We start from the raw sequence: 15,234 nt of genomic DNA on the forward strand, positions 1-15,234 counted from the left end.
TCGGCGAACGGACGGACGCTGTCGCTCGCCGCTTGTGCAATGCTGCAACGTAATTTAATTTCGATGGCTTTCGCTGTATCGTGACTGCGCCCACGCGCCAGACTCTGTGTGTGGAAACACCACCGGCAGCAATGAGTCGACCGGGCAGACTCCCGTTACCCGTCAAGGCCATCAAAGTCTCACGTTTGGAAGCAGAAGTCTTATTATCGGAATTGGCTGGCCCCTTGACCCAACAACGGCAGCGATTTAGCGGACATTTCACAGAATTCAAAAGGAAAATTTCAAACCTGTCAGCAGCAAAGACTAAATTCACACGTGGGCCTCCCCCCCCGCCCACCACCACCTCCCCTGCACCCGATTGGCCGAGACGTCGCTATGACGATACTCCAAAGCGTAACGACTGCCCCCTGCCATTGGCTGCAGGCGGAATGAGGGCAAACGTTTTGCAGGAATGACCGCTCCGCTGGGTTCACACGTGAACAATGGGGATGTTCTGCGCCGCGAATTGGGAGATTAAACGCACGGTCGACATGCACAATCAGCGCTGCGAATAAAATTACTCCCGCAGACGACGCATCGATTGGCCGTTCCGACTCGCCGGTAGATGTGAACGTCTTATACCGTAGAACGTACTTTTTTTGTTAATCATAGAAGTCAAAGTCAATTCATTGTATCCACACACTCGCAAATGACACCCAACCGACCCTAGTTGTGTTGGCAAGGCAACAAGCGCAATTTATTTAGAATTGCAGGTAATTGCCTAATTTGAGGTCTGCGCTGATATGGCACAACGGAGGTCCCAGTTTTGCACATGAGGTCACGAGGGGGTGACTAACACTGAGCTTGTCACTGGGCAAATCCCCAAATGATGTGATGCACAGTCACGGAACTGTGGTCACGATACTATTCAAGAGAATCAATTCCTCTTTCCCTTCCCCGTTTTTACTGTTTTCTCATTGGTGGCAGATGTTATCGTGGGTCCGATCCCGACCCTGACGCCTGCATGTATATTTGGAGTTTCCACATTCCCTCTACCTGTGGTGGCATGGATTTTTCTCCTGTTCCTCCGGTTTTTCCCTCCACGTGCGTTGAGAGATTTGGCTGCTATAAATACCCACGTGATGATAAGCCGCTTCGTTGAGTTATCATTTGTGGCCAGGGTCACTTCTTAAATAGAGATGTATAGCTCAGTGGGCCTTACCTGGTAAAATACTAAAAAAAAAATTCTTAGTTTTCAGTAACAATTAGCAACATCATTCGCACGCGTTATTTGCATACAGAGCACATCGTGGGTTCTCGCGCGCACGCTTCGACTGCACTCGTCACGAGCGTAAACGACGGGGCCAGTCACCGACGTCATTTTCCCACGGAAATGTAATGACAGCAGCAGCAGCAGCAGCGACAATTAATTGCCAACTCCCTAAAAATAACCCGAGCAAGTCACATGCGGTGAGATTGAGCAATCTCGGTGAAGTTTTCCTACCGACAGGATCACACTTAATTCAGGATAGTGTCATAATCAATCACAGTCCGTTTGTCAATGCACTGCTGGGAGGACGGTCCATATGTCACCACGATGCTAAGCACATGTTGATGTCGAGAGAGAGGCAGGGGCACCATCGGTTCAGATTTTATACTGAAGCAACATTTGTGCTGGGAGTGGAATACTGCAAGACACAGCAAAGCGGGTAATCAGGTTTTTTTTTGTGTCACCATACTTCACCACGGCTGGCATGACCGAAGCCGATATCACTCGGCAACTGATAGCCGTGGCCTCGAATTGAACTCGGATCGACGGGATTAATAGCACAGCGCTCTACACCCCCATCGATTCCCGTTATCAGGTCAGCGGGCTGCGCTATCAAGTGTGCAGGCGCTGCAATTGCGCCAGGGTTCAAGGGTCAGAAGGGCCTGTACGCCAGGCTACCGAGACAAGGGGTCCCGTTTCCATCGTTGCACCAAGGGCCCATGCCCAACCACGCGGCTCCAACCACCGACTACACAACCCATAGACTACAACAACCGCTTTTTAAACCGCCATCAGCCAGTGTCTATCCACTGTTAGATGAAGGCCTCCGCACACTCCGTGACGCGGCGTCCTTCCTCCTCCTTGCGCGCGTTGCATTTAAAGCCAGCGTCTTAAAAAAAACGAGTATTTAAGTTTTCAAAAATTACAAAATCCTGTATAAATAGCAAAGAACACCGAATCAATTTGCTCCACCAGTTGACAGTACCAGTCGAATTTCTCAAGGCACGCGACTACAAAAGTGTTCGTTCGTGTGAGCCAATTGTGAGTGCAGGTCTTTTGTTTGTTGTTGTTGTTGTTTATTAATGCCACAAAGCCCAGCGGTGACACAGCAGCAAACTTGTGCCAACTGCACACGCGCTACTGACTGGGCGCAGTCACCCTCCCCAGCTTTCTCGGGGCATCGCGCGCGTGCCACTTGCAAGAGTGCTCGTCTTGACAGCCATCACGCATCATCCTCCATCCCCCACAACCACCTCCCACCTAAAGCGCCCAATTGCTGCCAAACGCAGACTAGGGGAGGCCTGTGTAGTAGTGGTTGTGGTTGTTGTTATTGCTGCTGCTGCTAACGCACGGCAAGTTCTCCCCGAGTGTTGTCGCGTGGCTGCTGTTTCAGGCCGTAAATAATGCTGCAGCAAAACAACAACAATAACAACAACACACAGCGGTTCAAACCAATGGGCAAAGCGATATTGAATTTCCACCAGCTCCCGTCCACCAAGCAACACGAGTTGATTACACACACCACCACAGTTTAGATGACAAGGTCGCGTGTGATACGGTGGTGGTGGGGGGGGTAAAGGTGTTTAACATGCGTGGACAACAGGTAGCCACATATCCTCAAGAACAGTGGCGGCGACCCGGCAACTCACGGCTTCTTTTTGGATCTTGGTCCATTAAAGGTTTGGCCACCCCTGCTCCGTAGAGAGGCGTTTCGAGTGGGGGCAACGGCGTGAAACCCCAGCAATTCAAGTTTTCAAGTTTCATTCATCAGGTATAGCCCTGTGAGCCATGCGGCTCTTGAGTCGGGTACAACCGCGACAAACAAAATATGAACAGAGGAACATCTTAAAGCAACGACGCGCAACAGAAACATCCTGGATAAACCAGCAAATCTTCCATAAAGAAACACCGTATTACCACTAGAAACGCAGAGCTGCATCTTTACCGACCTGCCTACCAATCCCCCCTGATGCGTTTTTTTCTGACTTGTCTTCATGCACCCCATCCTTGCAAAACGAGACCACGTTGCAAGCGTGTTCTGCTATTAAAGTGATGCCCTCCAACAAGAACAACAACAACCGTCCCACCACCGCAAGTATTCAAACAAAAAGAGGACATCCCAGTGAAATGGGCGGGAGCACGTTTCACCGTCCAGACAAAAGGAGCCACACATTACACTGCTTAAGCTTAGCAGAGCTGCTAGGCCTTTGAGCAAACAGGATGTGCGTACACGTTCTCAGTCTGCCAGCACCTAACGGGTTCTGAATTTGTAATAATAATTTACAGCCTTGTGTCGGTTCACGACCGGTCATCGGTTGCCGTTTGACTATACTTCACCAAGCTGGGTAAGTAAGTGTGGGTTCATGTTAAGGGCAATCGGTGAAAGGAGTTGGGGTGGGGGCATTTACCGGATCACCAATACCGCTTGCCACTCACAGATATTAGCCGTGGTGAGGAATCGAACTCAGGTTGCCGGCAAACTACCATTTCCCTCCTCCACCTTACCCATCCACTTACCTAACTGGCAAATTCGCAAGATCGCAAAACAATACAAAGAGTAACAGAGAGCAACTGAACGTGCGGCTTCTTCTTCGGTTGAATCTGTTATGTAAGCGCATGTGTCAATGACAATAAACCATCACGCGGCGGATTCTGGCTAACAATCGAACCGAGGACTGTCCGTGGGCATCGCGCGCTTTCAGGTGCGCTTCTGCGTCCGTCTGGAACGCTCTTCTCTTCCGATATTAGTAAGCCACTGGGAGCTATGTGCACTTTCAAATCAAGATTGAAAACTCTTTGCTTTAGAACTGCTTCGTGCGTCTAGTTTGTTGCCCTTCAAACAGCCGCAGCCTTCGATTAGCACGGTTGGATACGTACGGCGAGCGAAGGAAGTTGAACATACATACAGACAGACATATACAACACATACACGTAACCCACCTTTACTCTTGTCCATTGCACGGAAGCTTCATACACAACAGCTCGGATGATGAAACCCACTGCCGAGTTTCTGCTGTTGCTCCGATCCAGATCGCGTTCAGACAATTAAAAGAACAAAACCCCCTCTTTCTAGTTGAGGTGCAAGAGCGACCTTTTGTTTTGCTACCGTCCGTTTGATAACACGCACACGGGAGGAGAAAAAAAAAGAAACCGCGTGAATGAATGAACCTCGGATCGTTTTTTTTTATCGTTCGCTGCATCAAAACGTGCAAGCCGCCGCCGCCGCCGCCGCCACCGCTGCTGCTGCTGTGACCGCCTCCGTATGACGATCCCGCCGTTGAACTCACGCTTAAAAGTGTCCCTTAATACGCCCCGAGCCAACGTTTATTGTGCAATCCGCAGCTCGGTCGCGCTGTGGCACCACCCACCACCGACCCCACACCCCTCTCCAAACATCACGATACTTGACATAGCGCTACCAAACAAAAAAACTAGGAGGCTATCAGTTGAAATTCACAACACACCAACAACAGCAGCAGCAGCAGCAGCGGCGGCGGGCAGCACCAGCAAGCAAATAGAATGCGAACACAGGAAACCCGAAGTCACGCAGAAAAAAAAAACCGTGTGTGGTCCGGCCTCAGCAACAACGTCCTTTGTTGCACGAAGCTCGGACGCGACCTCCTCCTAAAGTGAGGTTTCCTGCTTTGGCAGAGAGAGAGAGGGAAAGGCTGCAAAAGCCACCGCGTGTATGATTCACACGTGTCTCTGCCAGGAGGGGGGGGGGGGTGATGGGGGGCCACAGAGGGAGGGTCTTGACGGACAACCACCACAAACCACCGCCACCCACCTCAGAAAACTAGGGACATCCCCCCCCCCGCCGCCCGCCCTAAGGCCACCAGTTCTCCTAACCAGTTTCGGTTTTTATTTTACTTTTTTTTTATTTCCCACTCACACTCAGTTCCCCTTTAACAAACGCAAAACCCGTGCACAAAATGTACGTGCTATTTGCACGTCTACGCGCGTACAAAGCGTGTTGATGCGTGCTCCAAGGTAAATTCGGGGCTCAGGGACACTGCGTCGTATTGCACTGTGTTTGTGTTCTACAGGGTGGTCCAGATGTCTTGTGCTCACCCCCCCCCCCTCCCCCCAATCAGAAACAGAATATTTATTTATACTGCAGGAGGAATCCGATGAGCTTTCAAGCTCTTTTTCACAAATGTCCAGGAGGGGCACGAGGTAAGAACGTGACAACAACGAACAGTACAAAAACACGACGCATACAAATACAACACGAAACCATCCCCACATGGCCACAAATGATCGCTCGACCAAGTGACCCGTCATTTGTACATTTATTAGCACCAAAAATCATCTCAATAATGTATGATTCTTCATCGTAAATGCATTCATTTGCATATTAGTTTCCCTTTTAAATAAGCATTACTTGAACAAATATAAAGTTTTAGAGAATCAATCGGAGGTCACAAGACATCTGGACCATCCTGTAGTTAGGATTGTGGGAGTTGAAGGCCAGCTTGGACATCTGCCTGCATATGTGAATAACCATATCTACCTTCTTAATTGGCATCAAACACCAGACATGAGAATTATGGTTGACAACACTGACTGACGCTATTCCGTTTCATTTATAATTTATTTTAACCAACTTTGATAATTGTTTTTTTACCCTTCTATCTGGCAACAAAACTGACACCTTTTTTTACAAGGAGCCATGTTTGCATTGACCACAATACCTGCGGTCGGAATGCAAACAAAAAACACGACTCTGATCATGTATGCACTGTCCTTGAAATTGATTGGTCCACACCCGAGACAGCTTTTTTTAGAGCCTAGTCTCACATGGTGTTGGACCAAATGACGCCAAAAGGCGCACAACTCAAATACAATGCACCATCAGGTATGAGAGCTCGGGGTAAGCATTTACACATTATCAGAGTGTGATAGAGCAAATCTGAGATCAGATTTGGAATCAGCACCCTGAAATTAGCTGCAAAAGTCCAGGCCAGAAAAAAAAATTGTTGACCAGTGAATTATTTCCTTTCGAACAAAAAATATGGCCATGTCTCGCTACCCCCCCCCGCCCCCCAGAAAGGGCATCTCGCACCCCCCACGTGATGCGTGAACCCCAGGTGAAGAAGAAGAAGAAGAAAAAGCACTTGCTTTAGAACTCGTGTGCTCTCACCACAGCGGGCAGCAGGGGGCGGGAAGGGAAGGGTTGGGATTCCAGCCCTGCTTGGAGGAGGAGACGGCTGCGTGCAAAAACAAAGTGGCCAATTTGCATTGCATTTCAATCGGTCGGGGGGTGGGGTGGGGGGATGACACTCATTGCCGACTCTCCGTGTTGTTCCATTCATCACAATCAACCGCATGCACATATTGCAGTCCTATTGTTGACCGACCACCACTGGATAAGGGGGCCAACCCCATGCCATGGAGGTCGTGGTGGGGCGGGAGGGAGTGTTTATTAGATTCGACCATACTTCACCACGCTGGTCAGTGAAGGCTCATGGGAATCCTTAACAGTGACATCTTAAGCAAGCCGTAAGAAGGGAGGATTGGAGGTGAGGGTGGGTGGGGTGAGTCATCCCTACCCCCCATCCCCGAACCCGATCCTGAAGACAAAAACGCCACCGTGCTAGATTCTCATCGATCAGCAAAACAATTTGTACAACCAAGCGATAAAGTGTCGCTCGCAATTTCTCCACATGCACAGGGCGCGTGAGATAACGAGAGAGAGAGACGTAGAGCTAGAGAAGAAGGCGCGATATGCAGAGGCTGGTCGTATTCGTCGGGAATTCCGTTGAGCGTTTAACATTCGTTTGGAGTGCGCGCTTGGCTATGTTGTGCGGCTACCCCTTTTAGAATCAGAATAATCACAATACTTATTTAGACTGAAGGAGGAATCCTATGAGCTGTAAAGCTCTTTTTTCACAGATGCCCAGTAAGGACACGGGGTAGGAATGTGTACAACAACAAAGAGGACAAGAAACTCGATAGTAGTGCAATGTTCAGGAAATGTAAACAAATCACCCAACACACAAACGAATAATACGAAAACATCCCAATCCTACCAGGCAAAGCCCACTGGGGTATTTAACTTATTTTTTCAGAAAGCGACCTGGCCACAAATGATAGCTCACCAAAGTGACCCATCATTTGGACATTTATAGCCCATCCACCCTCCTCCCTTAAAGAACTGTGAAAAATAGCTTCATAGCTCATCGGATTTATCCAGTGTAAATACATATTCTGATTCTAAACAAGATCAAAGCGACCGGGTTGCATTCAGTTGCTCACTCCTTTCTTTTGGGGCCAAGTTTACCCCGGGGACCGAGCACAGAAAGTGTGCAGACTCATCATCATCACACTCTGAGTTGGGGGTGACTAAACTTCCTGTAACCTCCGATGAATAAGGGCAAGTTGCCTATGGGGGTGGAGGTAGAGGAGATCCAATCAACGAGGCGGGGCTGTGGGTTCGCATCGGGCAGGTTTCGTAAGGTACAGTTCGGAAGCATCGAAGACAAAGATCCACACCCGTAGCCTGTAACAGACTGTTGGGGCAAGTGCTGTTAGCGAGCACCTATGAAGGCCGACACGGCACACGAGGTGGTGGGTGGCCAGCACCACGCCCGACCGCCTTTGTCTCCCCAGTGGCGATGTTAACACACCGCACCAGGTACTCATTTGAGGCCGAGTCGACTTAGGGGAGGCCCAGGACCCGGTTCAGATAATCGTCGCTGGTATTTGCCGTGAGCGGGAATCGAACCTCGGGTCGCCGGGTTCGTAGCGCAGCGTAGCGCACTAACTGCTGCAGCAGGATGCACAGACATCATGATCCATTTGAAATGTTGTGTGTGAGTGTGCGTGTGATTTTTTTTTTCACGTGTCTCACACGCACACGCCCTGAAATCTGTTATTAATGTTCATGAGCAATCAACAGACTACTGTATTTACCCAGCACTGCAATTAACCCATATCGCTCTGTGTTGTTGTTGAAAGTATGCTGCTACGGAATTGCGCGTTAACACCATTGCGTGATAATTATCATTCTCTAGCCACTGCTGGGCGAATGCAGTCCACACTGCCGATGCAGATCGTTTATTGCCGTGTGAGTGTGTGTGGATATATAACATTACAATACCATAATATTTACGGTGTTATTATGCCGTTGTATTTGCTTTGCCGATGACCAAATCACCCCGGAATGCACCTCCCCCCCCCCTATTTCGTCAGTGTGCGTTATGTGCAGCAGCGGGTTAGGGAATAACAACAACAAAAATCCCATCGCTGATTTAAACTCTGCCCCCCCCTCCTCCTTCATCAAGCCGCAATCACCGCCATGGTGAAGTATGGCCAATTATCCCTCACGATCCGCATTAGCGTGGAGAGCACCGCGGTGGCTAGGAGATGTTAACTACCTCGCCTGGTATGCAGGAGGTCGTGGGTTCGATCCGGACCTGACGCCTGCTGCTGTATATTTGGAGTTTGCGTGTCTCTCTCTCTCATCATCATCATTATCACGGTGGCTAAGAGATGTTAACTACCTCGCCTGGTATGCAGGAGGTCGTGGGTTCGATCCGGACCTGACGCCTGCTGCTGTATATTTGGAGTTTGCGTGTCTCGCTCTCTCCCCGTGGTCGCGTGGATTGTTCTCCGGGTCCTCCGGCTTTTTCCTTCACATTTGAAATCGACATCACGCGTTTAGAGTATTTGGCTGCATTTAAAGTGTCCACGTCATGATAAGCCACTTCGTTGAGCTATCATTTGTGGCCAGGTCGCTTCTGATAATTAGCTATATAGCTCAGTGGCCCTTACCTGGTAAAATAAATATAATTTAAAAAATTTCAAACTTACACTCAACAATGGCAATACCTCTTCCTGGAGTTCCAGGACCCTCAACACTGAGCTGATCTTAATAATAATTCAAACAAAATCTGCGCAAATCCTCCGCATGTACCAAGCCGAGACACCAGCATCCAAATGACCTCTTCTTTATTATTTATGCTTGGAGAACAATAGGCAATGCATATTAAAGGAGGAAACACGAAGCATCTCAGATTTGCCGATGGCATCCGTCACTTTTAAATGTCCACCGGGAACAAACTTCAGGAAATGATTGACTAAGCTGCATGAAGCAGGCTGCCGGGAGGTTGGGGCTCAGGATAAACATGAGCCGGACAAAGGTTCGCGTCAAAACGAGATCACTAGACTATCGGAGACGTGTACCACGTGTCCCGTTGGAGGGACAGCAACAGGAAAACACAGCAGGCGAACCTTTACCTAGGACAGCTACTGAATGCTGTGACCGGAATCAAAATAACGAAACATACAGGGTTTGCCTGCTACACAAGTGTGTACTTGGGTGTAAGCTTGGCTCCGCGCCTCTGAGTTGCGGCCACTACGTCTGCAAATTTGCGCGCGTTACAAATTGAACTATTATTATTATTAATGTAAAAATAATCAGATGGGAGGAGGTGGAAGTGCTCTTGGAAAGCTGAAGTCGACTGAATGCGAAGGAGTGAACCAATGTGCCTACCGAAGAACGTTCGTAAATCTGTGCATCCTACCTGCTGTGAGACGCGGTTCAGAAACACTGTCATTAAAAACACAAAATGAAAAACTAAAACTGAAAACTGTCCGCGTTATTTACAGAGACAGAGACAAGAACACAAATCGATTAGAGAACGTACGCTGGCTTTCCGACAGCTCTATTTCTTCACCTGAGGACGGCTGCTTGTGTTGTGGCCGAAACGTCGTGAGAATTCTATTTTATTATGTTTTATTTTTATTATTGTATTATTTCCCTTCTACGTGACTTTACCGAAATAACCAAGAAGATAATGCAAACCGTTAAGAAAATCAAGCGGGCATGGGCAGGACGCGTTGTTCTAAGGGATGATGATGATGATGATTGTGGCTGATGGTCAAGAACAAGGACTGGAGTGGCAGCCGAGTACGAGAGTGAGGGCCCAGGTCGCTTCTGAGATGGAGCAAAGAAATCATCTCGTGTGCCGTCGGGTACCGGCTGGATTACATTTGAAGAATCGTGCGAGATTGCAAAGGCCGGCTTGACGACGACGACGAAAGGTCATGGGGGCTGTGTGCGTGTTTACGGGGCAAACAGAAAGAAGAGGACACAAAGATTAGCAGCACGAGCAGTTAGTCGCGGACGATTACAGCCGAGTCTAGACTGGGAGGCTAACGGAAGAAGTCTCGGCCAACGTGGCGACCGCCCTCCCGCAACTGGCAGCGAAAAGACAACAGCGGGGGTCACCGCCATGTGTGAACCAAGTGGGCCAGTGGAGCAGAGGCCACGTGTGATTTTTTTTTGTTGTTCAGGAAATTCTACCAAAGGAATGGATCTTGGGAGTGACTGCACGGCCGTAGAAGGAGACCCCCCCCCACCACCCTTTGTTGATGTGCACCTTTAACAAATGTTGTTGTGCCCCGATCATTCGTTCGCTCATTCATTACGCAGCGCAGTTCGTAGTCGCTCTAACGATCTTGTTTGTCCCCTTCATATTACATTTTTACGCATTTGGAGGGTCGATTACTGTGTTTTGTTTACTACTCGAACTAAGTGCTGCATTGCAAATCATCTGGCGCCTTGTTGTTTTTGCTCCGTGGCTCGGAAATTCGGCCAATTATTCGAAACATTGTAAATTTGCTTGGTTTTTATTTCTGCAAATTACACCTGACAGCAGATGAGGGCCAAATAATAACTAACACGGCACGGTTATTTTTTTTTTAAACACTGACACGGCTTCACATCGGTTCTATGCTTGCGTGTGATGGCAGCGATACGTTGAAGAGCTAAATGCCAAAGTCGAGGTCTGCTGGTCACAACGAGAGGGCTTCGGGAGAGAATTCCGTGTTGTTTTGCTGTTTGTCCTGCATTGAATGAGCTCAGACTACAGTGGTTTACTACGTGGCCCATGGTGTGAGTTGCATGGGCCACAATCGGTCTTCCTATGATGCGCGTACAAGTAAAATACAGCATGACCAGAACTCTGTTTTGCGTCTCAATATATATTGAAAAAATTACAATCGTGTTTAGTCTATGAACCTAATGACTTTCCAGAACGTGTTAAAGCAAGCAAACTCTCGGACCGGTTTTCAACCTTCTGGGCCTCATCAGCAGAGGCGGCAGCAGCAGGCTTGTGTTGTGTGTTAAACAAATCACAATATGTGGGTATGTTCAAATCTGACATTAGTACAGAAAACGTGGTTGCAAAAAGTCTGAGACTCACATTTATATTTCCCAATTTTTTTAAGTATCAACCACTTCAGAAAATAAATGGTGACTAAACCCCCACCCCCTCCCCCGCCCCCTTTATATATGTAAAGGGACAGCATTTGCATGTTGCCCTTTGTGGGCCTTGGCTCTCGCTCCGAGCAATTGGGGAGTCAATTCCATTGGTCTATGATACCACACGCCCTGCCCCCACGCACGTGGCCACGGACGTTTAAATAATTCGATTTAGTTTGCACGTTTCATCTAGGATCTCAAAAGCGCTGTTGCGGTTCACAGCATCATTGTCTTTGAGCTATGCAAGCTCTTTTTGGCAGGTGTCCAATGTGGGCGGGTCAAGCGTTTTCACATAAACGGTCTAATCCACACTCCGAAACTGGTGGAAGCCTACGCACACATTTATAGAATGGAGGTGTTACGGACATTATACATATCACCGCGGCACGAGTTTTTTTCTCGTTTCCACATTGCCACTTCCTTATGTACAGATGCAAATATTGAAAACCGACACAAAACAACCACGCCAGTTGCAACCACGCGAATAACCTGCGAGGGGTCTTCTCGTGAAATTCACAATGAGGAAAAGCGTGCATGCGTGCGTTCGTTACGCATGCATTCTGGAACGCTTTTCCGTAACGTGCCGTTGTCCACGGAAGTAGTGCTGCATTCAGTTACCGGTACAAAAGCCTAAGTCTATATAGCCACAGCCGTCAGGACAAAATCATGCTCTTGGCATATATGCAAAACAATAGGCCTCTTTAGCGCTGGTTTATCTCCCCAAGTTTTGGCCACTCGTTTGAACCAATTTAGCCGGCTTAATAATAGCGGCTCTAATTTACGCGCAAATTTTTTTTGTTCGCGTTGCATCATCACCATCATCATCTTCACGGGAAAGTGTGGTCCGCAGGCTGCTGCAATGACATCCCGGGACGAGCTGCTCCGTATGGGAGGGCCCACATCGGTTGCTTAGGGCCACCCTGTCCCGGCTTGGGTTTTCAAGTTTTTTTGGAAAATCCTTGTATCGATTTGTCCGGTTTTGAAGAGGGAAAGCCCCGAACAAAAACACAACTCCACAGCAAGACTTTGCAGTTTTTTCCTGGATTTTTCTGTTTGCGCATAGTCACTTCAAGATGTTTTCTTTGTTCATGTTTTTATTTTTTGTGTGTTGCGGTTGCACCCGATTCAAGAGCCGAATGGCTCACAGGGCTATACCAAATAAATGAAAACTGAAACTGAACGTTTGGTTGATATTTTTTGGCGACGGACGCAATCGATGTAAACACACTTTTTCGGCGCCCGTTTGAAATTCCTAACGCAATCAAACAAATATTTGATTTAGTTCTTCCATTTTTCCGAAGGCGGAACGATCTACACAATGGATACACACGACATTACTGTCAACCACTAGGGGCGCTACCATCACCGCAACAAGGCTAACAAAAAATTAACCCGTAAAAACAAAGTTTTTTACTATAAATCCTTTATATGCGTGGCGGCTAGAGTCCTCTCGTCCTCTGGCTTGAGATGGCTACCACCTATGGGTCAGATGATTGTCTGCCACCATTAAGCAATTGGTAATTAAATATTTAACATTTTTTCCCTAAACAGTGTAAAATTTAGGAAATTGTTTTCACGAAAATTAATTGTCACGCACAACGAGTCTGTGTGCAAAATGTCAGCTCGATTGGATGACGGGAAGTGGGTTAAAAAACGACCAAAAGATTTGCACGGTCGTAAGCAAGCAAGCAAGCCAGCACGCAAGCACGCAAGCAAGCAAGCAAGTGAACTTAATATAAAGGATTTAAAAAACCTAAGAGTCAAAACCCTCTCAATGAATCGGAATGGTTACAATCAATCGAATCGCCTGGGGAAATCCAGTGACCTCATTTCCAAGAAAGCGTGACTCTTGTCCACAATTTCCACAAGCACCGCAGATCGCTGTTGACAAGGAAGCGGTGATTTCTATTCGAATGTCGGAGGCGGCGGCGGGGGGGGAGATTATGGATCGAGCCAGCGTGAGAATGTAACGCGGTTCACTAAAAGTTGAACAACTGTTCATCGTATGGCGCAAGTGCGCATTAACACTGCTTACTGTTGATGTTGGAACCAAAATGAAACGCACACCTGGGGTGACACACTGGCTAAGATGATACCCCCCCCCACCAGCCCCCAGCCCCACATTGCCCCACACATGCTTGTCCACTTTAGCTCAGCCAGTACACCCGACAGAGCAGAAAGCACGGTCACCCCAGCCCTGGAAGCTTGTTTACGTCCCGAGCAAAGCAAGCAAGCGCAACTTGTTTCCAAGCCCTCCTTTTTTCCTGGAAAGTGTAACGAGAACATCCGAGTGCCACCCTGCTGAGCTCGAATTTAATACGGGCAAAGGGGGCCGGTTCATGCTGCTTGTAAATAAGTATTACGATGCTGCTCTCCGTATTGAACAGGGTGCCATAGTCTACACGGGGTGCTCTTTTCAATAACAACCTATTAACTCAGCAGGAGTTGCCTGATGGGCCCAAGGCTTGAGTTGGGTGGAGTTGGTCTCGAAAAGCTAATAAGGCCGATGGAAAAAAAGTTTTTTATTTATTTAAAATATATATGTATACTTTATATATATTTTAACATTTATTTGTATTTATATTTGGAGACACAGAGGGGAGTTGTGCTTATGGGAATCTGTAACTGCTGGAGCACTTTGATAGACATGCGCTGCCTTGCAATACAGTCGCTTGAAATGTGCTGTAGTAACAGAGAAATCAAGTTGACGATGACGACGACGATGATGATGGGCGAGTCAAACGTAATTACACACAGCGCTTGAAATTGCACTGCAGAAAATCGTCCTCGTCTGGACTGAATTGCAGACGGATCTGTCTGGGTCAGCAATCCGAAATAAAAAAAAAACATATTTCCACTCCCGGCACACCACATCCAGTAGCAACCTTGGGCTGTGGTTACGAGTTACGTGCACCGATTCGTCGCGGTGAAGAACTTTATGCCCACGGTCGCGAGCTGTTTGACGATGTCACAATTCAACGCAAGTCAACGGTCACAGCCCGAACAATGTCTTTAACGTCCCACTTCTCTCCGCCGCCATAATCCAGGTCTACGAATTCGGAGGTGGATTTTAAAATGTACCGCGTGTTTCCAAACCCAGGCGGCTATAAATAAATGCATGCTCAGCCAGGCACGCGGTTGCTGTGAGCGCACGTTGCGTGATAAAACAGTTGAGCCATGCGATCATTAACTGCGAAGAAAGCATGCAATTTTATATTCATGTTGTCGACAGCCTGTACGTAATACCGATAGTCAAATACAAAGTACCGGAAGATATTTCTTACACCTACGCCATATTCATATTTTGTTCATAAAGGATTCTGGAGAGAACAAATTAATTCACCAAAAATATATAATTTCAATTAATTTCAAAACCATGCCCATTTCTTTTCTTTAAATAACATTTGCCAATGTCATATCAACGCCCAATCTCAACTTTAGAGTCGTAACAGCTGCACTCACATGCCAGTCAAAACCGGCGATTACATGCATTTCACTTAAAACTAAAAGATAAATCATCTAAAATTAACTTCGGCTTTTTTTTCTCTTTCTGGTCCAAAGGAATCTTCAACCAGGATGTGAAACTGCACCTCGATCTGATCAAAGGTCTCACTCGCTCCATGGCAGCCGTGTGACAAACACCCGTGATCGAGCACTTTGGCGACGAAGGGTTTTAGTGGATCACGACATAAAGACGTGAAATTCCCAAACTGCT

At 47.7% G+C, this 15,234-nt stretch overlaps 1 protein-coding gene across 4 annotated transcripts in view; it reads right to left on the reverse strand.

Annotated features, from left to right (window-relative positions):
- LOC144726440 (dual specificity mitogen-activated protein kinase kinase 6-like) overlaps nucleotides 1-15,234 on the reverse strand; it is a 53,890-nt gene that overhangs the window by 28,540 nt on the left and 10,116 nt on the right. For 2 of the 4 annotated variants that reach the window (XM_078605159.1, XM_078605158.1), the window contains exon 1: nucleotides 4,190-4,923. The exons of the other annotated variants lie outside the window; for them this stretch is intronic. In XM_078605159.1, the coding sequence (XP_078461285.1) occupies nucleotides 4,190-4,205 (16 nt within the window). In that variant the 5' untranslated portion in view covers nucleotides 4,206-4,923. Of the gene's footprint in view, nucleotides 1-4,189; nucleotides 4,924-15,234 lie in introns of those variants that run through there. 4 annotated transcript variants of the gene reach the window in all.

This window comes from Lampetra planeri, chromosome 23 (genome assembly GCF_965212315.1).
Source record: "Lampetra planeri chromosome 23, kcLamPlan1.2.h2, whole genome shotgun sequence".
Taxonomy (NCBI): Eukaryota; Metazoa; Chordata; class Hyperoartia; order Petromyzontiformes; family Petromyzontidae; genus Lampetra; species Lampetra planeri.